The 25,889-nt window shown below is 36.7% G+C and overlaps 2 protein-coding genes across 4 annotated transcripts in view; both read left to right on the top strand.

Moving 5' to 3' along the window:
* The window catches only part of lrrk1 (leucine-rich repeat kinase 1), a 198,582-nt gene that overhangs the window by 22,247 nt on the left and 150,446 nt on the right, over positions 1 to 25,889 (top strand). For 2 of the 3 annotated variants that reach the window (XM_073908054.1, XM_073908053.1), the window contains exon 3: positions 24,159 to 24,325. In XM_073908054.1, coding sequence (XP_073764155.1) covers positions 24,159 to 24,325 — 167 coding nt within the window. Of the gene's footprint in view, positions 1 to 6,819; positions 6,948 to 24,158; positions 24,326 to 25,889 lie in introns of those variants that run through there. The other variant, XM_073908055.1, reaches the window with a different exon arrangement.
* aldh1a3 (aldehyde dehydrogenase 1 family, member A3) overlaps positions 1 to 25,889 on the top strand; it is a 145,511-nt gene that overhangs the window by 115,019 nt on the left and 4,603 nt on the right. The gene's annotated exons all lie outside the window — the stretch shown is intronic.

Here is a 25,889-nt window from a genome sequence, read left to right as displayed (position 1 = left end):
CAGTGGGTGAGTTGAATAAAATAATTTAATGTGCGTGTTGAATATAATAAACGTTTGTTGATGGGTGGTGCTTTTGTTCAAACCTCTTCTTGGTGGGTCACAAATCTTTTTAAATGCATTAAAGGCAACGGCAAATATTAGCCCTACCCTGGAGTTTGTTTACCCTCTGCATATGGTCCCCTTAAAATTGTAAACCATTAAGTAAACTTAAGCATTTTGTGTTGGGACAGCATGAAGGAATTGTGTTGGTCCGACTACCTGGTTAGGGGATTTGTAGTTTCCAGCATGCTTTGCGTAGGATTGAATTAGGAGGGGGAAATATTAAGAATGAAAGCAATCTTAGGTGTTTAAAGTTAATCGACTTGTTAAAATTTAATATTTTAGTTTAAAGATTTCGATCATTTTCACGCATGATACTTTGAGATTACCATTTTGCTAAAGCACCAAATGCAGTTTGTTGCTTTGCTCAGTGAGCAATAACTGTCCTAAAACCAGTCCTGAGATCAGTCTCAATCAACTGTAAAAAAAATAGTCAAAGATGATTCCTTGGATTTACACATTTTTTTTAAGTGGTTGGAAACAATTCATTTGTGCTAAATTTAAACAAACAATTAAGTTGAACATTGCTAAATTTAATTAGTTTAAATTTAACACATAAATTGTTAAAATGCAACAATTTTGCAGCTAGGCATGGGCCGGTATAAGATTCTGACGGTATGAAAACCTCGGATAATGTCACGGTTTGTCATGGTACTGCTCTAAAATATGTTCTTTTTAAATGTCTGAACATTTTTAAACACAATATTGTTTATTTTGAGAGACATTTAAAATATTTTATGACAGTAAACATGTCAGGCTGAATAATGACAATGAATCATTGACTTCTGTCTTCGTTTGTTTTAAAAACAGACATTTCTTTACAATTTAAAACACATGATTGAACATCTTTTCTGCTGGAGATACTCTTGTCTTAAAAAACTAAAAAGTAAATATCTTATACACACCGTAGGAACAGTGTAGCAGATAATTTTACAAACCATGGTATACCTTGAAAACGATTATTGTCCCATGCCTATTTTGCAGACATTTTTTTTCAGTGTATGTAACTCATGAAATATGCCTAAAAATGTCTCTTTAGGGTAATTTAGGAGAACTTCAAATAAAACTAAGGGATTACTCACATTAAATACAGTTGCCTTGACCTGTGCCTAAGCTCTCCTCTCCTTCTTGGCCTGCACTCGCATTGCATTTTTACCTACCGAACCTGAGCACGCTTGTGATGTGACTGAATGATCAGTTTAACAGGAAGAGAAGCACTCTCGCTCAGCACAGTGGAGATTACTTTAGTTGCATCGTTTTGTATTATTTTTATTTTTCATTTGGGATGCAGTGACACGCAGTCAAATATGCTGCCGAACAGATACACCACTTTTGATGCTCATAAATGATCAGGAAAGTCCTCGTGCTGCACGAATTAGGAGGTTTGCTGAAGGTGCAGCGAATGATTTGCGTCTTTAATAAACTATGACAGTTTGTGTTCATTGAAAATTAAAGGTTTAGGACACCCTGGAGAACTTTTTTTTATATTAACAGATGTGTGTGTGTGTTGAGCATCAGTTAAGACAATGTTAGCACCTGTCAGCTTTAATTGTGGGGAAAACTGGACAATTTTGAGCTTTTGTCAGCTAATTTCAACTTCCGGGTTTAAAACGATTTTTGGGGCAGGATCAAAATCGGCGACGTAGCGCAGAACTGCAAGTGCAATGATGACGCGTCGGTTTCTCATTATTATTCATAGCTAAATTTTTTTTTATCCTATGAGAAGAGCCGGCTGCTTAATTATTCATGAGAGCACGTGCTTTCCGAAGACAAGGCATGCCAGTTTCAAGCAGGCTGAGAGACACAGACCCACGGCACGCAGTAACCGTTCATGAAGGCTCGTATGTGTTTGTTTCCATGATCCACGGGGTTTGTTGCATGTTTTTTTCCCGCGATCTTGTCAGGGCCGATCATACAGCAAAGGTATGTGTGTGCTGCAAGCATTTTTTTTCGGGAGAGCAGCACGAGAATTAGAGAATGACAGATGTTGTCTTTTATCAGGAGTTCGTTCACATTCAGACACATCACCGTGCTGCTGTGTTTGCCTAACTCCTCTATATTACCAGCAGGGCTAATGGTTAAAATAGGCAGGTCAGGAGACCTGCTGCACTGAGTCTGCATTCAGACCTATAATTTAGACCCGGGGATCGAGGGAGAAGTCCTCATTTATAGTGTTTACATGAACACACTTATCTTTATAATGATATAAATTGTGGTTATGTGTATATGAAATTACGAATAACAAATGTAGCAGGGCATTAATTTACTGTTTATTTATTTGCATTTTAACTTTGTGAACTATAAACTCATGCGCCTCCTCACGGTTTGTGTCTCATTTTGTGAGCTAACTGTCAACAACAGTTGTTCGCTCACGTTCTCCCCTGCTGGCCACGCCCACTCCTGCCCTATGCTCGCGGAGCTCCACGCCCATTAATTATGCATCTTTTGAAAAAATTCTGAAGTAGACTTTAACCGAAAGTGGGGGGTGTCATGGCCCTTTAAGAATGATTAATAAATCCATATGAAACAGTCTATTGAAGTCAGGTCTCGTCTTCAGTTTCGGGCTCAGGCGCACTTTGCACTCGCACTACAAGTGTACCTGTAAAAAACATACTCTGGCACACCTCTTCCAACCAGGCCAGGGCCAGCCAACTGAGCTGCACCTGAGCCCGATTCAGAGCACTCACACTTCTCAAACGAACCGGGAAACAGGCCTAGGCACGGTTCAGATAGCATTGTGTGAGTGTGCCCTAAGAGCCTTTGAAATTTACGACACAATAGTCATGACATTATCAGACCTTTAAGTTAAATAAAAATACAAATGTATTTAAACTTTTTTTTTATTTGATAAAATCCTGGTAGCGCGGTCGCCTCACAGCAAGAAGGTCGCTGGTTCGAGCCTCAGCAGGGTCAGTTGGCGTTTCTGTGTGGATTTGCATATTCTCCCAGTGGTCGCCTGGGTTTTCATTCGGGTGCTCGGGTTTCCCCCACAGTCCCCCAAAGACGTGGTATAGGTGAATTGCCAAAATATCTGTAGTGTTTGTGTGGTAATGGAAGAGTCTGTGGATGTTTCCCAGTGATGGAAGGGCATCCGCTGCTGTGGTGACCCCAGATTAATAAAGGGACTAAGCTGAAAATAAAAAGAATGAATTTGATAAAAACATGTTGGACCAACTCAATTGCATTAAATTGCGTCAATAGTTTTTTTTTTAGTTGGTGCTAAACAAACTAATTGAATAGAAATCCTGCGCTCAATTAAATTGAGTTCGTCCAATGAGTGTATTTTTTTGAGTGCAACGTTAAATCAGTGGCGAAGCAGTGGCGCAGTAGGTAGTGCTGTTGCCTCACAGCAAGAAGATCTCTGGGTTGCTGGTTTGATCCTCAGCTCAGTTGGCGATTCTGTGTGGAGTTTGCATGTTCTCCCTGCATTCGTGTGGGTTTCCTCCGGGTGCTCCGGTTTCCCCCACAGTCCAAAGACATGTGGTACAGGTGAATTGGGTGGGCTAAATTGTCAGTAGTGTACGAGTGTGTGTGAATGTGTTTGTGGATGTTGCCCAGAGATGGGTTGCGGCTGGAAGGGCATTGCTGCGTAAAAATGTGCTGGATAAGTTGGCGGTTTATTGGGCTGTGGCGACCCCAGATAAATAAAGGCAATAAGCAGACAAGAAAATGAATGAATGAATGAATGAGTGTATGTTAAATCAGCCTCAGTGCAGACCCTTTACATGAAGTCTAAAAACAGAGTCAGTTTTCTGTGTAAAAGCACACTGAAGGCAGAAAACTTCCTCATTGTTCACAGATGGCCTGTTGCCAGTGCGTATTGTCTATCAGTTTGTTGACTCTGTCTTTTTTTTTTTTTTTTTTTTTTTGTGTAATCACAGCAGCTTGAAGGTTAATATTTCCCTCTGCAGACGCCGCACTTTCACTGGGTCATGAGAGAGCTTGATATTGTGGCAATGAGAGGGATGTAAAATCAGTATGATAAAGGTTTAGTCTTTTTATTTGCGTGTTTCCACCCGCTGAAACCTGAGACCTCTGACATCTGCAGTGCAGTTCTGGTTGGAGGAACTTCACAGTCTGAACGCTGTAAATATAGAAAAATGAACTGAAACTTCTCGACTTCAGATGCTCTGAATGTGAGACTGTATATAAAGGGAGAGTTCATCCAAAAATGAAGATTCGGTCATCCTTTACTCATACTTATTTTAAACCTTCATGGGTTTCTGTCTTCTGTTGAAGATAATATGAAGAGAAACAAAAACCTGTAACCATTGACTTTCATAGTATTTGTTTTTCCTACAAGAAAAGTCAATGGTAAAGTCTAGATAGGATACAGCTGCGGATGCGCACATCAATATAGCATCATTTTTATGATGCTGTATAACAATAATTAACATTTTTACAGTACTGTGACGGTTGGGTTTAGGTTGGGGTAGACATTAAATAGCATAAATAATATTAGATACAACTACCGTTTAAAAAACAAAATAAAAAAACAAAATGCAAAATGTTAAATAGTATAAAAGCTATTAAATAATGGAGACTTTTATTGAACATTATTAAAATATATTGTGTTTTTTATTAAGAGATAGACAGACAGACAGACAGACAGACAGACAGACAGACAGACAGACAGACAGACAGACAGATAGATAGATAGATAGATAGATAGATAGATAGATAGATAGATAGATAGATAGATAGATAGATAGATAGATAGATAGATAGATAGATAGATAGATAGACAGATAGATAGATGGATTCAATATATTATAGTATTTTTTGTATTCATATAATTGTGTATTTATGTATTAAATACAATTAAAATTTGTTGAAAATAATTTCTTTCCGTTAAACAGAAATTAGGGAAATAATTCTGACTTTTAAATTAGAATTAAGGCAAAATTATTTTCTTGCATATTTGGATAGGCAACAAGACTTTTGTCAGATGTATATACACTACCTGACAACAAAAGTCTTGTTGTCTATCCAAGATTTAGGAACAGTAAATATTAACTTGACTTCTAGTTGATCATTTAGTATAAGAGGTGGCTTATCTGAATGGCAAAGGCCTCTAGGTTACACTTATTTTACCAAAATAAAATATAATCCTGACTTGGTTTTAATTATCTATTCAGGACAGTAAGCTCTGACTCTGCTAAGACAAAAGTCTTGTCACTAACAGAAATGATGCCCAGTATAGAATATAAAGTCATGCTGCAGTGGAAATAGAATGAATATTGTGTCTGACTCCATCATGAGCTTGGAGGACTGCATCCATACATCTCTTCAATGACTCAAATCACTGATTAATAAAGTCATCTGGAATGGCAGAGAAAGCTTTCCTGCAGGACTCCCAGAGTTCATCAAGACTCTTTGCATTCATCTTCAATGCCGCCTCCATCTTACCGAAGACATGCTCAATAATGTTCATGTCTGGTGACTGGGCTGGACAGTCCTGGAGCACCTTGACCTTCTTTGCTTTCAGGAACTTTGATGTGGAGGCTGAAGTATGAGAAGGAGCGCTATCCTGCTGGAGAATTTGCCCTCTCCTGTGGTTTGTAATGTAATGGGCAGCACAAATGTCTTGATACCTCAGGCTGTTGATGTTTCCATCCACTCTGCAGATCTCTCGCACGCCCTCATACTGAATGTAACCCCAAACCATGATTTGTACTTCACCAAACTTGACTGATTTCTGTGAGAATCCTGCGTCCATGCGGTTTCCAGTAGGTCTTCTGCAGTATTTGTGATGATTGGGATGCAGCTCAACAGATGAATTATTAGATAAATCGACCGTCTGCCACTTTCCCAAATGATCAACTACAAGTCAAGTTACTATGTGTTGCTCTTATAACTAACTAAAAATATGTATGTGTTTTACAATCTCTATTATTTAATAGTAGTATTATTTTAATATTACATCATAAATATATATAATTAAATGTATAAATATCGTATATTAAATATATTTATAATTAAATGTCATATATTTCATTTAATTAACATTAGAGCTGCACATTGATGGATTTGCTCTTCAGTGTTTGGACTCTCAGTAGGGATTAATAAACCACACTGAACTGAGCTAAACTGAACGTAAACACTGAAAACTGGACTGACACTGTTTCAATTTACTATGATCTATGTGAAGCTGCTTTGACACAGTCTACCTTGTAAAAACGCTATACAAATAAAGGTAAATTGAATTGAATATATTATAATATTTATATATTTTAATAGTTTTGTTAACGGATCAGGAAATGAGTGTTTAATGCATTAAACCATAGTACCCTATGGCCATTCTTATACCTATAATACATAAGGAGATTTCGGGATCGCATTCAGTCGCACTTGGCAGAAAAACAGATGAAGTAAGCAGCATCTGACCAAAAAAAATCTGTCAATATTCCCCTCAGAGCTGAAATCTCATGCTGGAGGTTTCTGGTTTCGCCTCAGCATCAGCAACACGGTTACCCTTGGCAACAGTGAGTCCATGCGGTGTGTGTTATAGATGTTTGAGTCCCATCGCATATCTCTCTCTCTATATATACAGTATGTGTTTGTGTGGGTGTGTTACTCAAAACACACTACAGAAACAGGCCAGTGTGCTAATCTGGCTTAGCGCAGCTTCAGCTAGCTATAAACGCAATCCGAGGTCCAGTGGGAGGGGCAGAGGGTTGGGTTTCACTCTTTAATGTGTTCACGGTGTAAGATAACCTTGCCATTAAGGACAGCACAGAGGGAGGAGACGCTGCATCTCACACACACAGTCAGGCTGATACTGCATTGTGGATTAGTGAAGGATCGTAATGAGATGATTGTTGGAGAGATCGGTGCAGAATGATAAGGTATGTTCGTGCTGTGGATTCATCGTTTGGTTTTTTTTAAAGCTTTTTACGGTGGATTTTGTAGGGTTGAGAAGTGATTTGTATCAGTGAAGCTTTCAGATTCAGTGATTTTTGTGCTTCAAAATCATTGCAGAGATTGTGTTTTGGTCACATTTTTGGCTTCTTAGTCACTCTTATTGTCCTCAGACTTAATTCTAGGAGAGAAGTCATGTCTGTTTTGATGTTTAGTCAGTTTCTTATTAATTGATTGTGCTTGTTTTAGTAAATGTTAGTACTACATAGTGTTAAACTTGGTGTATTTATTTACTTGATGTTGCACTTTTTTTTAGACATAAAAACACAATTGTACCATACATATTTACAATGGAGAAAATGGTGGGAATATTGTGTTATTATATGTTAAACTTGGTGTATTTACTTGCTGTAGCCCTTTTTTTGTTTTATTTTGAGATATAAAAGTTTAAATACAATTGTATCGTACATAAATACAGTGGAGGAAATGATGGGAAAATGGTGTTATTGTATAGAAAACCTTTTGTAATACAAACTCTGATGTAGCTAGTTCCAGCAGTTCAAGCTGACAGCTGATTCACCCTGCTTCTACTGAACTCTAGTTTTTTTAGTTTACTTGATCCTAAAGACCTGAGGGATCTCTTAGGTTTGCATTCTGTGTACATATCTGTATTGGTTTGAGGTCCTAGGCCATTTAGTGATTTATAGACGAGTGATAATACTTTAAAATCTATTCTGAATGTAACTGGGAGCCAGTGTAAAGACCTGAGGACAGGTGTGATGTGCTTTGATTTCCTGGTTCTGGTCAGAATCCTAACCGCAGCGTTTTGAATGAGCTGCAACTGTCTGACTGTCTTTTTAGGAAGGCCAGTGAGGAGGCCGTTACGGTAATCCACTCTGCTGCTGATAAAAGCATGAACAAGTTTCTCTAAGTCTTCACTGGAAACAAGGCATCTGATTCTTGCAATGTTTTTAAGATGATAGTTTGCTGATTTAGTTACTGTTTTGACATGACTACTGAAACTCATAAATTACGATTCTTGACCCTATGTTCTGTTGTTTGACCCTTAGAGCCAAGGTATGCATTCACCTTGAGAAACTCATCTCTGTTCCCAAACGCAGTGACTTCAGTTTGTTTAACTGAAGAAAGTTTTGGCACATCCAACTGCTCATTTCGTCAATGCATTGGCAGAGGGTGTCAATGGGGCAGTAGTCATTAGGCAGTATGGCTAAGTAGATCCGAGTGTCCTCAGCATAGCTGCGGTAGGAGGTTTGGTTCTTTCTCTTTATTTGGCTCAGAGGGAGCATGTAAAGGTTGAACAGGAGAGGTGCCAGAATCGAGCCTTGTGGGGCTCCACATGTCATGGGTGTCTACCTTGACCTATGGTCACCTATACTGACACAGTAACCTCTCCCTTCAAGATAAGATCTGAACCATTTGAGGACCGTCCCAAACAGTCCCAGAGTTTGTAAATAACAGTGTGTTTTAGAGAGATTGTGTTTACAGAAAAGTCTTATTTTTGATTTCTTAGTCACACTTTTTTTCCAGAGTAGGATTGATTGATCTCACACACACACACACACACACACACACACACACACACACACACACACACACACACACACACACACACACACACACACACACACACACACACACACACAATCGGGCTGAAGGCTGATACTGCATTGTGAATTTGAGAAGGACTGTAATGAGATGATTGTTGTAGAGATCAGTGCAGAATGATTAGGTATATTCATGGTGTGGATTGTTTTTTTTAAGGCATTTTAAGGTGATTAATGGTGTTTAGAATTGATTTTATCAGTGAAGCTTTCCGATTTAGTGATTTTACTGCTTCAAAATCATTACAGAGATTGTGTTTAGGTCACATTTTTGTTTTTTGGTCACTCTTATTGTCCTCAGACTTATTTTTAGGAGAGAAGTCGTGTCTGTTTTGATGTTTAGTCAGTTTCTTATCAATTGATTGTGCTTGTTATAGTAGATGTTAGTACTAGATAGGGTTAAACTTGGTGTATTTACTTGGTGTAGCCCTTTTTTTTGTTTTCTTTTAAGATATAAACATTTAATTGTACCCTACATATTTACAATGGAGGAAGTGGTGGGAATATTCAATATTGTGTTATTGTATAAAAAACCATGGCATCTCAAAGTACTTTATATAAACAGGAATAAAAGAAACGAGTATAATAAAAGTAATTAGAAACATGATTAAAATGTGTTAAAACAGGTTTTAAAAGAATGAAAAAGAAAAGAAAGACACAATAGTGTGCTTATTCGGTAAAGGCGCAGCTAAACAGATGTGTTTTCAGTCTTGATGTGAATGTGCCTGATGTTGGAGCACATCTGATTATTTCTGGAAGCTGATTCTAGCAGCGAGGGGCGGTGTTAGCAGCTGAGAGCAGATTCACCCTGCTTTGACTGAACTCTTGAAATTTCTAATTTACTTGATCCTAATGATCTGATGAATGATCTGTTAGGGTTTGTATTCTGTGTACATATCTGTATTGTATTGAGGTCCTAGGCCATTTAGTGATTTGTAAACAAGTGATAATACTTTGAAATCTACTCTGAATGTAACTGGGAGCCAGTGTAAAGACCTGAGGACAGGTGTGATGTGCTCTGATTTCCTGGTTCTGGTCAGAATTCTGGCCGCAGCATTCTGGATGAGCTGCAACTGTCTGACTGTCTTTTTGGGAAGGCCAGTGAGGAGGCCGTTACAGTAATGCACCCTGCTGCTGATAATACAGGGTGTTGCAGTGTCTTAAAGTATTAAAAGTTGATAAATCAATCTAGCGAAATTTAAGGCCCTTAAAAAGTATCAAAGTCTTAAATGCTTAAATATTTTGCAAGGTACTAAAGCTTTATTTCTTTTTTGATAATGCAATGCATGGTTGTATACTAAAGTTTGCCTGAATTAAATCTGTGAATATCAGGATGCTGTGTAGTTTAGGAAATCAATAAAATCCTGGTAGATTTGACCTCACGCTGCTTTGTTTACTGCTGTAATCAAGGAAACATTGTTATTTCTGCAGTTCTATAGGCGCCAATCTGCTAAATTAGCTTGATTTTAATAGATTTTCGTTTAGTATTTGAATAATGTTTTAGTTTTGGATGAGTTTCTTACATTAATATTTAGTAAATATACTGTAAAATCTCACCAGTGTTTCTGGTTGAAACCTAAAATGGTTTTAAGGTCTTAATGTATGGAATAAGTCTTAAAGTCTTAAAAGATATTGAATTTCACTCTCTGATTCCTGTATATACTCTGTAAAAGCATGAACAAGTTTCTCTAAGTCCTCGCTGGGAACAAAACATCTGATTCTTGCAATATTTTTGAGATGATAGTATGCAGCCCTGGATTCTGCCATTTTGGAGTGAAAGCGATCAGCTGTCCATTGGATCTCATTGCTGTCACGATGGCAAGCAGCTGCTTTTGTTTTTTTTATTTATTTATTTAAAAAGCGCATTAAAGCTGAAATACAACCTAAAAGACGACAATACAGCACTTACTATCAGAATCATCAGCACTTTTAATAGTTTATTTCACAGACTTAAAATATGCTGTTGTTCTATTGGAATTTTCTTTACAAACTGGCCGCCACGCCATCTAGTGGCTATTTCCCAAATCGCACTAGAATGTCGCCTCTTGGGGTTTCTATGCTCTCTGCTATAACAAAGAGCTTAAAATGACCAAGAGGCGACACTCAATAGAATGTACCATTGCAACGGCAGCGCCCAGCAAAAGCCCCTGATCCTGCCATTTTGGAGTAAAAGCAATCGGGTGTTCATTGGATCTTATTGCTGTCATGATGGCAAGCAGCTGCTGTTTTTTATTTATTTATTTAAAAGCGCATTAAAGCTGAGATACAACCTGAAAGACGACAATACAGCATTTACTATCACAATCATCAGCACTTTTAATAGTTTATTTTACACACTTATAATATGCTGTTGTTCTATTGGAGTTTTCATTCCAAAATTGCCATTTCCCAAATTTCACTAGAGTGTCGCCTCTTGGGGATTCTATACTCTTTGCTATAACCAAAGACTCTAGAATGCAAGACGTGTCACTTGTATACTTTTGAATAGGGAAAAATGTAACTGTCATGATGGACTGTAGAAATGAGCGATTCTTCTATGGCTATTAAAGCCTGCCTTCTTGTACAGGAGCCAATCAGCAATCGCTGTGGAATCACAATTCTCCGAGGGAGGGGCTCGGACCAGACGTGAGTTTCTGCAGATTTTGTGTGATACGAACATTTAGTAATTAAACTAAAGAGACAGTTGTTGTGTAATTGTATTAATTATTCGTAATACGAAATGTATTTGTAAACTTGGCTAGTAGTTTTGGAGAGTTTGATGTTTCCCCATTCAAACAGAATGTCCGAGCATACTGCCCAAGAGGCGTTTCAAAGAAGGCCGCCAAGTGAAATGACTTGCCTTAAAGAGACTTTGCTATTACATCATTAGACGTTGATATTTTGTTGTTTTTAGGTTGCATTGGAAAATAACCAAAATCCAACATGTGTCTGACATTGGAGACTCATGTCAGCCTGACATTGGGTTCTGGCATCAATTAGGGTTGAGCGATGTTGGCCAATTTGGCATCATACGATGTCTAATGTGAAATATTGCGATGGACGATGCCATCGTCATCATAGGCGGAGGGTGGTGGTGGTTGTTAAATATCAATTAATTCATAACGAATTAATTAATTGTAGCCTACCGTTTTCACTACCTGACCCACATGGTCTTTGCTTTACCCATAACCCAACCATAAATAATTAAAGTTACAAACAAATGACCACCTGTCAATCACTTTTTTTTTCCGCCGGACTCTGGCATAAATAGGCAGTGATCTGTGTTGGCTTCCCACAGCTAGTGGAAGAGACGAGAGATTGTTTGGAGTTCACTGTAGTGCTTACATTTTCACTGTTTTCACTGCAAAATCCTCACTGCGTGCACGGATTTAGGAGATATTTATGCAGAATGCCAATATAAACGCGTATAAATGCCAAACGCAGCGCTCAGGAACAGATTAAAACAGTTGTTATGTAAACTTGCTGAAGTAAAACAGCCTGCAGAGCTTGCCCCGCCTTTGTGCTCTTCTTATTGGCTCGCTGCTCTAGAACTGAACGCGAATGATTGGTTAATCTCAGCTGTCAATCACTCAGTCTATACCTTCTGCCTTCAGATGACAGGAGCTACAATCGCAAAAATATGAAGCGCTGAAGATGAGAGAATGAAATTAACACTGACAGATTTACCCACAGTTACTAATAATGGCACATCTTATTAGTGATCATGTGCTGAATGTTAATCCACCATTTACACTTTTCCAAGAGTGGATAAAAGACTTCAAGTCCGCTATGAAAATAACTAAAGCCATTCACTGTAAAGTGTGTAGGACAGGGTTTGCAGGTAACAGCGTTTGGCACTGAATCTACACATATGTATAATGTAACATTTAACACAGCTCATGAAAAGATTGTTATTGCTATTAAGATGACATGTAAATAATAAGTTAAATGTCAATGTAAATGTGGGGCGGGGCGATGGATTGCGATGCCGGCTCAGCATCGTGAAGTTTGTCGGCCATCTGTGATGGACGATGGCATCGTCTATCGGCACAATCCTAACATCAACCCAATTTTCATTTTCACCCAAAATACAACGTCCCACGATGTTGGGCTACAATGTCAATCTGACGTCATATTGATATCCTGTGCCTGCTGGGTTTGCTATGACATTATAAAGTGAGAAATATGACACGTGTAGATTTCTGGCTATACCTTAAAATGTTTTAAAAAATAGTGTTATATTTTATTATATTTATATAAATTTACAGAATTTGTATTGTTTTGTGATGTACAGTTGAAGTCAGAATTATTAGCCCCCCCTGATTTATTAGCCCCCTGTTTATTTTTTCCCCAATTTCTGTTTAACGGAGAGCCGATGTCATAACACATTTCTAAGCATTAATAGTTTTAATAACTCATCTCTAATAACTGATTTATTTTCTCTTTGCCATGATGACAGTAAATAATATTTGACTTGATATTTTTCAAGACACTTCTATACAGCTTAAAGTGACATTTAAAAGCTTAACTAGGTTAATTAAGTTAACTTGACAGGTTAGGGTAATTAGGCAAGTTATTGTATAACGATGGTTTGTTCTGTAGACCAGTGGTCCCCAACCACTGGGCCGCGGACCGGTACCGGTCCGTGGAACAATTGGTACCGGGCCACATATGAAATTATAAATTATTTCTGTAGAAAATGTTTTCCCCCCACGACTTGGTTTCTTCCACTCACCCCCGCCATCTCACGTGAAATGGACTATGCCAAAATCCACCACAGAGCGGGAAGAATGTAGTGGTTGTTGATAGTTTAAAGTTATAAAACAGGTATTATAGAGTCCAAATCAGCAGAGCATTTAAGGACTGTGCATATATGACTTAAGGACTGTGCATATATAACTTTTCAATCCAGATGGATGGGGCAACCATTACTGCATCCAAAATGGTGAAAAGCCTTGGAGTAACGATTGATGACCAACTAAACTTCTCTGACCACATTTCTAGAACTGCTCGATCGTGCAGATTTGCACTCTATAACATCAGAAAGATCTGACCCTTCTTATCTGAACATGCAGCTCAACTCCTTGTTCAAGCTCTTGTTCTCTCCAGACTGGATTACTGCAACTCTCTACTAGCCGGGCTTCCAGCTAACTCTATCAAGCCTCTTCAACTGCTCCAGAATGCAGCAGCACGAGTTGTCTTCAATGAACCTAAACGAGCACATGTCACTCCGCTGCTAGTCCGTTTGCACTGGCTGCCAGTTGCTGCTCGCATCAAATTCAAAACTCTGATGTTTGCCTACAAAGTGACTTCTGGCCTAGCACCTTCTTATCTGCTCTCACTTCTGCAGATCTATGTGCCCTCCAGAAACTTGCGTTCTGTGAATGAACGTCGCCTCGTGGTTCCATCCCAAAGAGGGAAAAAATCACTTTCGCGAACGCTCACGCTCAATCTGCCCAGTTGGTGGAATGAACTCCCTAACTACATCAGAACAGCAGAGTCACTCGCTATTTTCAAGAAACGACTAAAAACCCAACTATTTAGTCTCCACTTCACTTCCTAATCTGCAATTGCCTCTTTGAATATCACACTAACTGTACAAAAAAAAAAAAAAAAAAAAAAAAAAAACTACTAACACTTCCCTTCTTAGACTTTACAGACCTGAAACTTGCCTTTAGTACTTATTCATTGTTGCTCTTAGTTGTGTAAATTGCTTCCTTGTCCTCATTTGTAAGTCGCTTTGGATAAAAGCGTCTGCTAAATGACTAAATGTAAATGTATATGTGTCAAACATAATCAGACCGCGATAGTGCGCATTCGCTAGTTGCACTGAGTTGTTCATGATTAACCTGGATGCGCGAACACCGGTCCGTTGTAAAATTGACAACCGTCCACGGTGATAAAAAGGTTGGGGACCACTGCTGTAGACTATCGGAAAAAAATATGGCTTAAAAGGGCTAATAATTTTATCCCTAAAATGTTTGTTAAAAAATTTTAAACTGCTTTTATTCTAGCTGAAATAAAACAAATTTCCTTGCTTTGCTAAACTTTATTTGGAGAAAAAACAAATAAATTCAAAGGGGGGCTAATAATTCTGACTTCAACTGTATATATCGTTATCATGAAATAAGATGACTTATATCGTGATGAGATTTTTGTCATATCTAATTTCCACAAAACTGTAACACATTAAATGTAATAGTTACCCTACACACAAAGAAGCAGCTCTCAAATCTCAGCTCTTGACAAAATCACTTAAGCATCCCTTAACATGTTAATGAGCAGCGTTTACACTTACTCAAGACTTGCTGATTAAATCATCTGAATGTTTTATGCTTTTCCTCACATTTTTCCCAAAGTTAAAATCTGTAACATCACATTGTAATTTCCTTTAACTGTAGAAATGAACTATAGTTTTAATTGAATTTACAGCATCTTGCATCTCAGGAAACAATAAAACAGATGACAACACAAAAATATGATGTTATGGTGTGCCATTTTGCATATTACTAAAAATGAAACTTTATTCAACCAATAATATAAGAGTAAAATAGGATTCTGAGGGGGAATAAATGCAACACTTTTACCTTCAGCTATAATTCAAAAAGTCCAGTCTTGAAAAAAATCGGGTATATTTTGACACCTATACTGTAAAAATGTCGATCACTTAAATTAAGTTGAAGCAATTTTAACTTTACAAGTCATTTTAACTTGCATCAATTAGCTGACTTAAAAGCTAAATTTTGTTTAACTTAAAATAAATACGTTTAAATCCTGATTAACTCTTTAAATTAAGTTTTAAGTTTAATGTAAAAACATAATGGTTTTTATCATGTATAATGGAATCAAGCAGTTTAAGTTTGACAAGTACATCAAAAAGCACAAATGTATTTTATTGCAATATTTAAATTACATATATTTTTAAAGAAAAGTTACAATTAGATTGGTCAGAATCAATGGTTGTATGTACAATGACACTTTCCTTCATTGTATGCGTGTAGAGTAAACCTCTAAATTGTACATTTATGTCAAATTTGAATGGAAAAACCAAACAAAACCTGTGAAAACACAAACTAAACTACTAAATTAATCACAAGCAATCAAGCCAAATGAGTTAAACTGGGGACAATAAGAGTAACTAACCAACATAAAATACGTGTTCCTTGTATATGTTTGGAGAATTGAATGACTTGATTTGAAATAAAATAGAGCCATTTTTTGGGTGGTGGGGTTATTCGTTTACATACAAATATATCCAATTGAAAGAATTGCGTGTTAGGTTCATTGGGCATCCCGCGGGTGCAACCAACAAGAGTTGTCCATTGTAGTTGAACTTTTTGAGCGTGATGTGCAGCTCGGTGTTTAATTAAAGAACCTCGAGATGAAACTAAACAGCACATTCTCTCCGCCTCATTCATAAACAGCGGGACGCGCTGCTGAGAGACTGCTTTACTCTCCGTCATCTTAGCTGTCGTATTGGAGTCTAAAGAATATATTAAAGTAGAGTGTTCTTTTAACAGTGCCGATATGTTTAATCTTTTTCTTTTGCAAAACTCCTGTCGTTTCTCTTCTGCAATTTACATATTTTTAAATCTGCTTGATTCTTTTTAAACCAAAAGCAGCGGCCGTCATATGTTTTTTCCATAAGATACACCTTTGTGAATGTTTTATTTATTTATTTTTTTGTACATTTTGCCATTAGTTTGGCAGGTCAGCCACTTTTGTTTTGCAATAAAATACCTGCACATTTTCTAAACCGCTACTCTTGTTTACATAACACTTAGAATTTTGCTTATTATACATTAATTACCTTTTTTTAAATTCTAAATTCACAAACATTTAAAAAAAAAAATTGTGGCTAAGAAATAACATTAACTTTTTTTTTTTTTTTTTGGTGGGGCCAGTGAAAATATTGGCAGGGCAAGTAAAAATCTGAACCACTGGTCCAATCAAGCCAGTAGAAAAAATCCTTAGCGTTAAACCCATAGACTGTAAAATATATCGACGTAGTATCCGTGACATCACCCATAGGTTTCTAAAGAGCGCAAAAGAAGCCACAAGTAGGCGCGGCCAACCGTCGCCATTTTGTTCGCGCGTCATCACACCCACGGCGAGATACCAAACAAGAGCAAAGAGGCGGAGAGTGAGCGGAGCTACAGACAACTGCTGGTATTTAGCTTGGACCTGGTTCAGACACACTTTACTTTGGGAGAAATGCTTAATACTTTATCACCTTTGTATTCTGACCACTTGTGCTTGGCTGTACACTATATCAATAAAGTGTTTAGACTTTTAAAAACACTGCTGTAATACATTGAGCCACTAAACATTGTTCTTATGACATTTTTCAACAGGAGGAAAACACGAACTACTTCCAAACACTTCAGATATAGTCTGTGTTAGTTAATGTAAGACTATTGATGAAATCCAGCATAACACTGTATGAAAACGCTTCAGATGACTGTTCTAGAGCCTACAGCTAATCAATTCGTCAGATTCTGGAGTGCTTTAGCTCTAAATATAAATATAAACGATAAATGATCTTAAATAAAACAAATACATGTATAGAGATGGTATATAAGTATATAACTTTACTCACATGGGAAATGGAGGCCACGTGAATGGTTTGTGAGCACAATTGAGTGCACTCAGCATGCCATGCCATCTAATAATTGTAGGAAACAAGTCCAAAAGGCAGTTGACTGTGTAAAGCCACATAAAACAACACAGAAATACAATAAATATGCAGAGTTCAGTGGCTAATCTGCAGGATTCAGCTGAGGTGACGTGACGGCGACCAACGAGACCTAGCTGTCACTCAAGTGGCCACGCCCTTAATTATGCAAACTTAATATAAAGGAAACGGATGAGTTATAATAAAATTCACCCCCTCACAGTTGTCATGAAGGGTAATATTAGCTGTATTAACCAAAATCTTTTTTTGTAGCAGGCTGCAAACACCTTTTTTTCTGCTGTAAAGTTGGCCATTCTAACAGTGGGCTCAATTGAAATTTGCTCTGTTTTGGAGCCAGGAGCGGCCAGGACTAGCGGAATTTCGGATGAATTGCAGTTTTAGTTCCTTCCGTATTGGCTTCCTGAGGTAGAGCGGGAGGTTGCCGTTTGGTTAAACCCTGTGACACTAAGGCATTTATAGCTCCGCCCTCTTTTGAAAAGACCACTATCTCATTTGCATTTAAAGTGACAGTCAACAAAATGGCACTATTTGGATCACAGCCTAAAAGGGTCAGTTTCAGAGAGTTATAAAACATTATTTGGGTAATAATTTGAGCTGAAACTGAACCTACACACTCTAGGGACATCAGAGACTTATTTCGCATAATAAGGTGCATAATAGGTCCCCTTTAAATTAGGTCCCCTTTAAATTAAATTAAATAAAGTGAATTTGCAGTACACAGTTTTCCCCGCGCTCTTATTTATTTATTTTTTATGTCTGTTTTTAGCAATGCAGTTTGATTAGTTTTTGTTTGAGGAGACACACTGTGCTGCCTTGTTCATTTTCATTTAGACCTTGTGATTTTAAGCGAAACAATCAATTTGTTTTTGTGGCAATCCAACAAAGCTGAATTGCATATTTGCATATCTTTCTTCTATGTTATGAGCCTCATAAATGTCTGTTCTTGGAGGTTGACTGGGGCTGTATTGATGCAGTCTGGATGTCATCTAATGGTTACCCTCCCTTAGGCTTTCTCCAGCCGCTTATCAGAAAAAAAAAACCCTTCTCAATTATTCATGCAAGCCTCTTCGATTAAAAGCACACCGCCATACCAGCACTTACCCGCAGCTCCGGCTCCTTTACTCTGATGTTAATGGAGCGGCGTCTGCTGATGGCCACGTTTGCCAGGGAAATGTTAAAGGTCTGGATGCAGTAATGTGAATAATAGGAGGGAGTGATTGATCTGACCCTCACTGGCCTCTCGGATTGATATCATAACACTCCCACTGGCCGCTTATTTATTAGAGCAATGTGCTTTTTACATATTAATATGCATTATTAAAGGTGGAGTTTACTCCAGAAAGGAAAGTTTGGTTTACTCATCCTTTGACATTTTACTTCTGGCAAAATAAAAGACTCCAGTGCTTGCTTTTTCAGTTTATTTTGAACCGGCAGAGGTGTTTTGTCACAATCAGATACAGAAATGAAGATATTCTTGTGATTCAAAAAGACAAAATAAGCACGATGAAAACTAAAACTTTGTCATTAGGAAACTGTGTATTAAACTTTTAATGATTAAGCCTAGCTTTACCCATGCACCAATCCTGATACTTGGGTCGGATATCGGTTTAATACCGCATATTTTTGCTGGATCGGGTATTGGTCAGCTGGTACTGATTCAAACCCGATCTTGTGCTATATTCGGTATAATTTATAAGCCACAAAAGCCACGAAGGTAGCCTATTATAAGGCACTGGAAAGTTGTCATCTAGGCTACTACATCCCAAATGTTCTGAAGCCGTTCTGGACCACTTAAACTCTGCGGACCCGGTACCTTTCGCTTTCAGATTTTAAGGGCTAGCGTTGCACCAGACCCCTGTAAGTGTTGTCGTTTGAAAGTGTAGAATCTATATTTTATGCACATATGCATCACTTTGGTTTTTATTCTACTGTATAAAAGTTATTTACACTTAATTACACAGTATTTTGGATACCCGAGCTAGGTGGGTTATTTTCATATTTTTTTATATGACACATGTACAAGTTATAGCTCAAAGGAAAGCTCTTGCCGGTCCTTATATGGTTCTAGCATTCTTTTTACTGAATTATATTCACATATCAAACACTTGTTGAATGAATTGCGGTGTTTCCATGGCGCAGAAATGTAAACAATACATTCATGATCAATAAGCAGCCCCAGATAGCACAGACAGCTGTCATCTCTTACCTAATGCTGTGCCCTTCAGGGCCATTTCTCCTCTGTTTTTGAGGTGATGTGCATAAGTAATCCTTTTATATGTCTGATGTGGTACAAACACAGTGAATTATGTTTAACAAAAACAAAAGACTAGTGAAATATGTAAACAATGATCGGTCTCTGTGGCTTGTACAGCACCTCTCATCAGTTGGAATGCAATAACTTTTGCCTAGATTATGGTAGAGACATTTTTCTTTTTTCCTATGATTACAGACATGTGCAGGAACCATTCAAATTAATTACAGCACGCTAGACCACACAGAACCTAAAAGGTACACTTTCAAATTTGAGTTTATAAAAAATAAAATACCAAAAGCGCCTCTTTTTTTAGGTGTTTATTATAACACAGATGACATATACAGTTATTTTAAACACTTTCAATAGTGTTTTATGAAAATTCAAAGGGTTTTCTTTAAAATGATACCAAATCTTTGCATTTACACCTCTGCATGTGGATTTGGGAAGCTTTTAAATTTGGGTAGGCAAAATTCAGGCGGAAATCCCCAAATAGCAGCAGAGTTTAAGTGGTTAATATGAAGTACAGATGAATATTCACGTGCTTGAATTCATGTTAATTTCAGCGCTTCCCTCCGCTGCGCCTGTCAATAAATCTCTAGACTTTTGGCCAGCGGAGAAATTAAAATGGTCGTGCCCAACTGAGTCTGGTTCCCTCAAGGTTTTTTTTCTTCACTCTCCCATCAGGTGAAGTTTTTTTTCCCTCTCCGCTGTCGCCACTGCCTCGCATGGTTCAGGATTGGTAGAGCTACGCATCAATGAATTTGCTCTTCAGTGTTTGAACTCTCAGTAATGATTAAATCACACTGAACAGAGCTAAACTGAACTGAACTGAACTTAAACACAAAAAACCTGAACCACACTGTTCCAGTTACTATGACCATTTATGTGAAGCTGCTTTGACACAATCTACATTGTAAAAGCGCTATACAAATAAAGCTGAATTGAATTGAATTGAATCTATTCATTCATTATTCAAACTGCTCGTGGCGTTCATGACAACATGAAAAACTTTCTCCAATACTATTTGTTCCTGTTAGCTTTAATAATCAGTGGAGAAATGAATTCAGTTTTGCGCTAAGTGGGATCATTTTGACCTGCAACAGGAAGTTCATTGCTGTTTCTAAATCATGTTGCGCTGTGTCTGTTAGATCCGCAGATCGCATACACAACACTGGAGTAGCGAGGGTTAGGCCTATTACCTGCTCTTCACACACAAAGTAGGCCTACCTAAAACGAGAAATAAATGAGAAAAGGCTCAATAATAAATTTGGACAGATCCTCAACGCACTAATCTCTTTGTGCTAAAAAGAGAAAATCGCTTGCGAGTGGGATGATGGCAACTTCATAAGCATTAATAGCTGAATTAATATCAAAGAAAAACATGACATCAGTAATATGGGTATATTTTGGTTTTAAAGTCACAGACACCAAACAAAAGCAGGTATTTCCTCATGTTGTGTTTTTTTAATACCATGTTTAACATGTTTACAGAAAGATAATGCCATATTATTTGTGCTTACAGTTTGCTGTGGCGAGAAATGAGTGTTTCATTTCTGAATATTTACAAATATATTTGAATAAATGTTTAGCTTAAATTAATATCTTTTCAGTTCCTTTCTAAACTAACACTCCCTGCATTTTAGCTGTAAGAAGCTACAATACGAAAATTTTGAGCTGAAGCTTGACTATGAAATTAAAATAGAAAATCAAACCGAAATTGCAATATCGGTCAAAAAAATCACAAGTAGTAGTAGTAGTATATTTTCCCCAAATCACACAGCCTTAATGTCAACTGTTTTAAACCATTCCTGAGTGCTGCATTTGCTGTTTTTAGGTGCTCCTAATTCCGCACATGTGGTGAACATTTGGCTGTGAAAACAGGGTCGCGCTACAACAATTTTATGCACTCGCACAAATGCTCCCAAATATGTTTTGAGGTCACATATAAAATTTTGGTCGCAATTTCGAGCCCCGAGATATGGTTGCTAAATAAAATAGTTGTAAAAAAACCACAACAACTTAACAACAACAAAATACTGTAGTAACAGTATGACAGAATTTTTGCGATTTTTAAAACCTTGATTTTTCTAAACCACGGTAAACCTTGAAACCGGTTATCTTTCCATAGCTTGTCCTGATTGTGTTTTCCAGATCAGGCTGTTCATGTCGCAACGTACATATATCGCACACTTCCTCAATAGGAATCTACATCTAGGAGTTTTCAAATGTACTTTTTTTTTTTTTTTAACTAAAGAGACTAGAAAAAATCTGTAGAATTAATTATTATTATTATTATTATTATTTATAATTATCATTATTATTATTGCTATTATTATTAGTAGTAGTAGTAGTAGTAGTTTTTATTAATATTATGTATTATTATTTATTGTTTGTTTATTATTATTATTATTATCATTATTATTATTGCTATTATTATTATTATTATTATTATTATTATTAGTAGTAGTAGTAGTAGTAGTAGTAGTTTTTATTAATATTATGTATTATTATTTATCGTTTGTTTATTATTATTATTATTATTATTATTATTATTATTATTATTATTATTATTATTATATTTAAATTATAATTTTTTTGTGGAATTTTCCAAATTGTGACTGAGGACAGTTTAATGTGCTGGTCAATTTGTTTTTCGTCTAATAAATGATAGTAGGCTAGTTTTTTTACTTTAAAACTTTAAAGAGCCCATATTATACATGAAATAGGGTCATATCTTGGTTGTAAGGGTCTCCAACAACAGTCTAATATGCATGCAAGGTCAAAAAACACTTTCATGGTCTTATAATCTGCATTTATTTTTACCTAATTATCCCAGCGACTCCTGTATGAATCGTCCAGTGATTCATTTCTTCCCAAACCCCTCCTTAGCGTGAAGCTAATCTGCGCTGATTGGACCGATGACAGTCTGTCGCGATTGGTCGACTGCCTTCAGTCAGAGAGTGAAATGCCCAACAGCTAATCAGCAATATAAAAGTAATCACAGTTCATACACGCTCGATAGTGTAGGCGTGGATTTCAGCTGCCAGTGGGTCAATGTAAATACAGACGATGGACTTGAAAATACAGACGACTGACTATTTTATTGAGCAAAAACTCCAAAAACTGTCGAGGAGATCTTCTAGCTTGTCTCACTCTGCTCATTTCACAAACACAAACACACATATTGCCCTCTTCCTTGCGCGCGCGCACACACACACACAAAAACACACACACACCTCCGGACGACAACGCACGCACACGCACACACAGACACACACACTACCCTCGTCCACGGAGCTCCGTAAACAAAGCAGCACGCGTCGTGTTTTTAACGTGACTTTGCTCTCGATAAGAGAATATAGCCAGTTAACCTGATACAGTACACGCGGTCACAAGTAACAAATCACAACTAAATACATTTGCAAGCTAGAGTCAACGAGGCAACAACTTTAATCGCACGTACTTACACTTGAGAAATGTAGGAAGAAACCCATCCTGACGTCCAGCAGTAAGTTACTCTTTACTGATCCTTCCTTTAACAAACGCAGATGAAGTATTCTTTGTAGCATGTAGTTTCCAGAAGTTTCCAGTAGTTTCCAACTGCTTGGCTATTATGCTGAGGTTTCATCTTTAGGTAGAGACTCGATAATATCCATCTGCAGTGTGACTTCAATCGACCGGCATGTTTGTGTGCGTGTGTTTGTGGGTGTGTGTGTGTGTCTGCGTCTCTGCGTCAAAGGGCGGGACCTCAGGTTTGAAATCTCCTGGGTTTGCGCGTGCACGTGAATAGCTTGGCTTCGTTCGTACGTCATGGCGAAACACCTAATGACTCAGTATCAAGGCGACTCGTTTGAAGCACTATGAGTCGACTCTTTTATAGATGAATCAACCGTTTTAAACACTGTACTCTTACAGATTTAAGCCTTAGCTGGATACTTCACTTCACTTAGAGCTGTGTTACACACTACATGGAGGGGGATTTTCAAAAACCCATAATATGGGCTCTTTAACAGATTGTTTTTTTTTCCCTAAGGATATAGGATGTAATAGATTTGTATTTTAAAAACGAGTCTTGTTTTAATTTTTTTATTGCAATTTTTAGGAAATATTTAATAACACTTACTGTCTGACAACTACCTGTAAGTCAATGGAACGCGGTTGCTCCTTGCGCCACCTGGTGGCTATTGCGTGAAGCACAGAAATGTTTTTTTTTATGATGAAAAGCTTTTATAGCTGCAGTATTGCGTGTGACTGCGGTTGACAAATTGCAGTATTGTGCGTGCAGAAACGCGCATTCTCAGTAACCATGTCTGTATCATGAGTTTGTTTTTGCGCATCATGAGTACCTCCATCAACTCAATATATTCAGATCTTTCCTGTCTCACTCCCACCCTCGAGTAGGTGCTCTTTACATCAAAGTTAAATGTGTAAAAGCGCAGCTCCACAAACACACACACGCACCAGTCCAGAGGGAAAGGCATGTGAATTCTTTATGAGGCTGACCTGATTCCCGGCTGCTCCTGCTCCTCCAGTATCTGGGGCTCATTTCCCATCGTGGCGTCTATGCTTTAGCATGAGCGTGCGCTGAGATTCTCGCTCTTATACTGAGGGTTTTGTTTGTTTGTGGTGGGCTATGCCCCATTCGCAGGCGTTTCGGAGATGGGAGCCAAGCAGTCGGCGGTTGGCAGCGTTCCCTTGAGTCATTCGCCCACGCTGAAGAACATCCAAGAGGCCTATACGGATGGCGAGGACCAGAGGGCACGGCAGCTAATCCGCCTGTCCTGCGAAAATAGCGGTGGAGTGGCACCAGATGGGGTGAGTTTAACCATTTTCTTATTTCAATTTACAGCAAAAGGAAGCTGGTGGATCGTGCAGTTTACCTGTGAGTGTTTTTTTAATGCTACTGTGGTGGTCTGGCACCAGATGGCCTTTATGTGACATCATCATAACAGTGTTGTTTAATAATGTCCAGATATGTTTGAACATAATGCCGAGTGGCTGAATCATGCCAACTTGGGCATTGGAGTATGCAGGCAGCATTGTAACATGCAGGGTTGTGTTCTGTTCTGTTTTATTTGATATGTATATTTTTTAATGCATTCAATCTGTTCTGTTTTTGTATATATCATTATTTTAATTATTTATTTACTTCCATTTATTCACTGACTTGTTTATTTAGTTTCATATTTACTTCATGTTTATTTACCTACTTGTTTATTTTATTTACTTATTTATTTATTTACGTACTGATTTATTTACTTATTTACCTAATTATTAACTTAATTATTTACTTAATTCATTTACTCGCCTACTTATTTACTTAATTTTACTTTATTTATTTACTTTTTTGATTTAATTGATTTACATATTTAATTTATTTATTTACTTATTTTATTTATTTATGTACTTATTAGTTTGTTAATTTAGTTATTTGCTTACTTATTTAATTTATTTACTTATTTACTTACCCATTTACTTGTTTATTTATTTACCTATCTACGTATTTACATAATTATTTACTTTATTCATTTGCTGATCTACTTATTTTCCTATTTTTACTTTATTTATTTATTTACTTATTTTGTTTATTTATTTAATTATTTACATAATTATTTACTTTATTCATTTGCTTATCTACTTATTGTCATACTTTTACTTTATTAGTTTATTTATTTATTTACTTATTTTGTTAATTTATTTACTTATTTACATAATTATTTACTTTATTTATTTGCTTATCTACTTATTGTCATAATTTTACTTTATTTGTTTATTTATTTACTTATTTAATTTATTTATTTACTTATTCACATAACTAATTACTTTTTATTTTTTCATTTACTTTAGTTAATTTTTTACTTGGTTTATTTATTTACTTATTTACTTATGCATTTACTCTGTATTTACTTACCTAGTTACTTATTTGTTTACCTGCTTATATACTTATTTAATTAATCTATTTACTTAATAATTAATTTGCTTATTAATTACTTAATTTATTAACTTATTTACTTTGTATTTACTTACCTATTTACTCATTTATTTACTTGCTTTATTTATTTATTTGTTTACTTATTTAATTTATCGATTTATTCATTTATTTATTTATTATTTCATTTACTTATTAAATTATTTGTTTATTCATTTAATCATTTACATTATCCATTTACTTAACTGATTTTACTTTGTTTACTTCATTTATTTATTTACTAATTTAATTACTTATTTACCTTATTGTTTACTTTATTTATTTATTTACTTCAGTTACTTTGTTTTCACTTACCTATTTACTTATTTATTTACTTGCTCATTTATTTACTTTATTTATTTAATTTATATATTTACTTATTAATTTACTTACAAATTTATTTACTTATTT

Source organism: Danio rerio, chromosome 7, assembly GCF_049306965.1.
Source record: "Danio rerio strain Tuebingen ecotype United States chromosome 7, GRCz12tu, whole genome shotgun sequence".
NCBI classification, from domain to species: domain Eukaryota; kingdom Metazoa; phylum Chordata; class Actinopteri; order Cypriniformes; family Danionidae; genus Danio; species Danio rerio.
Note: the sequence above shows the minus strand (reverse complement) of the source record. Positions and strands in the feature narration are given on the sequence as shown.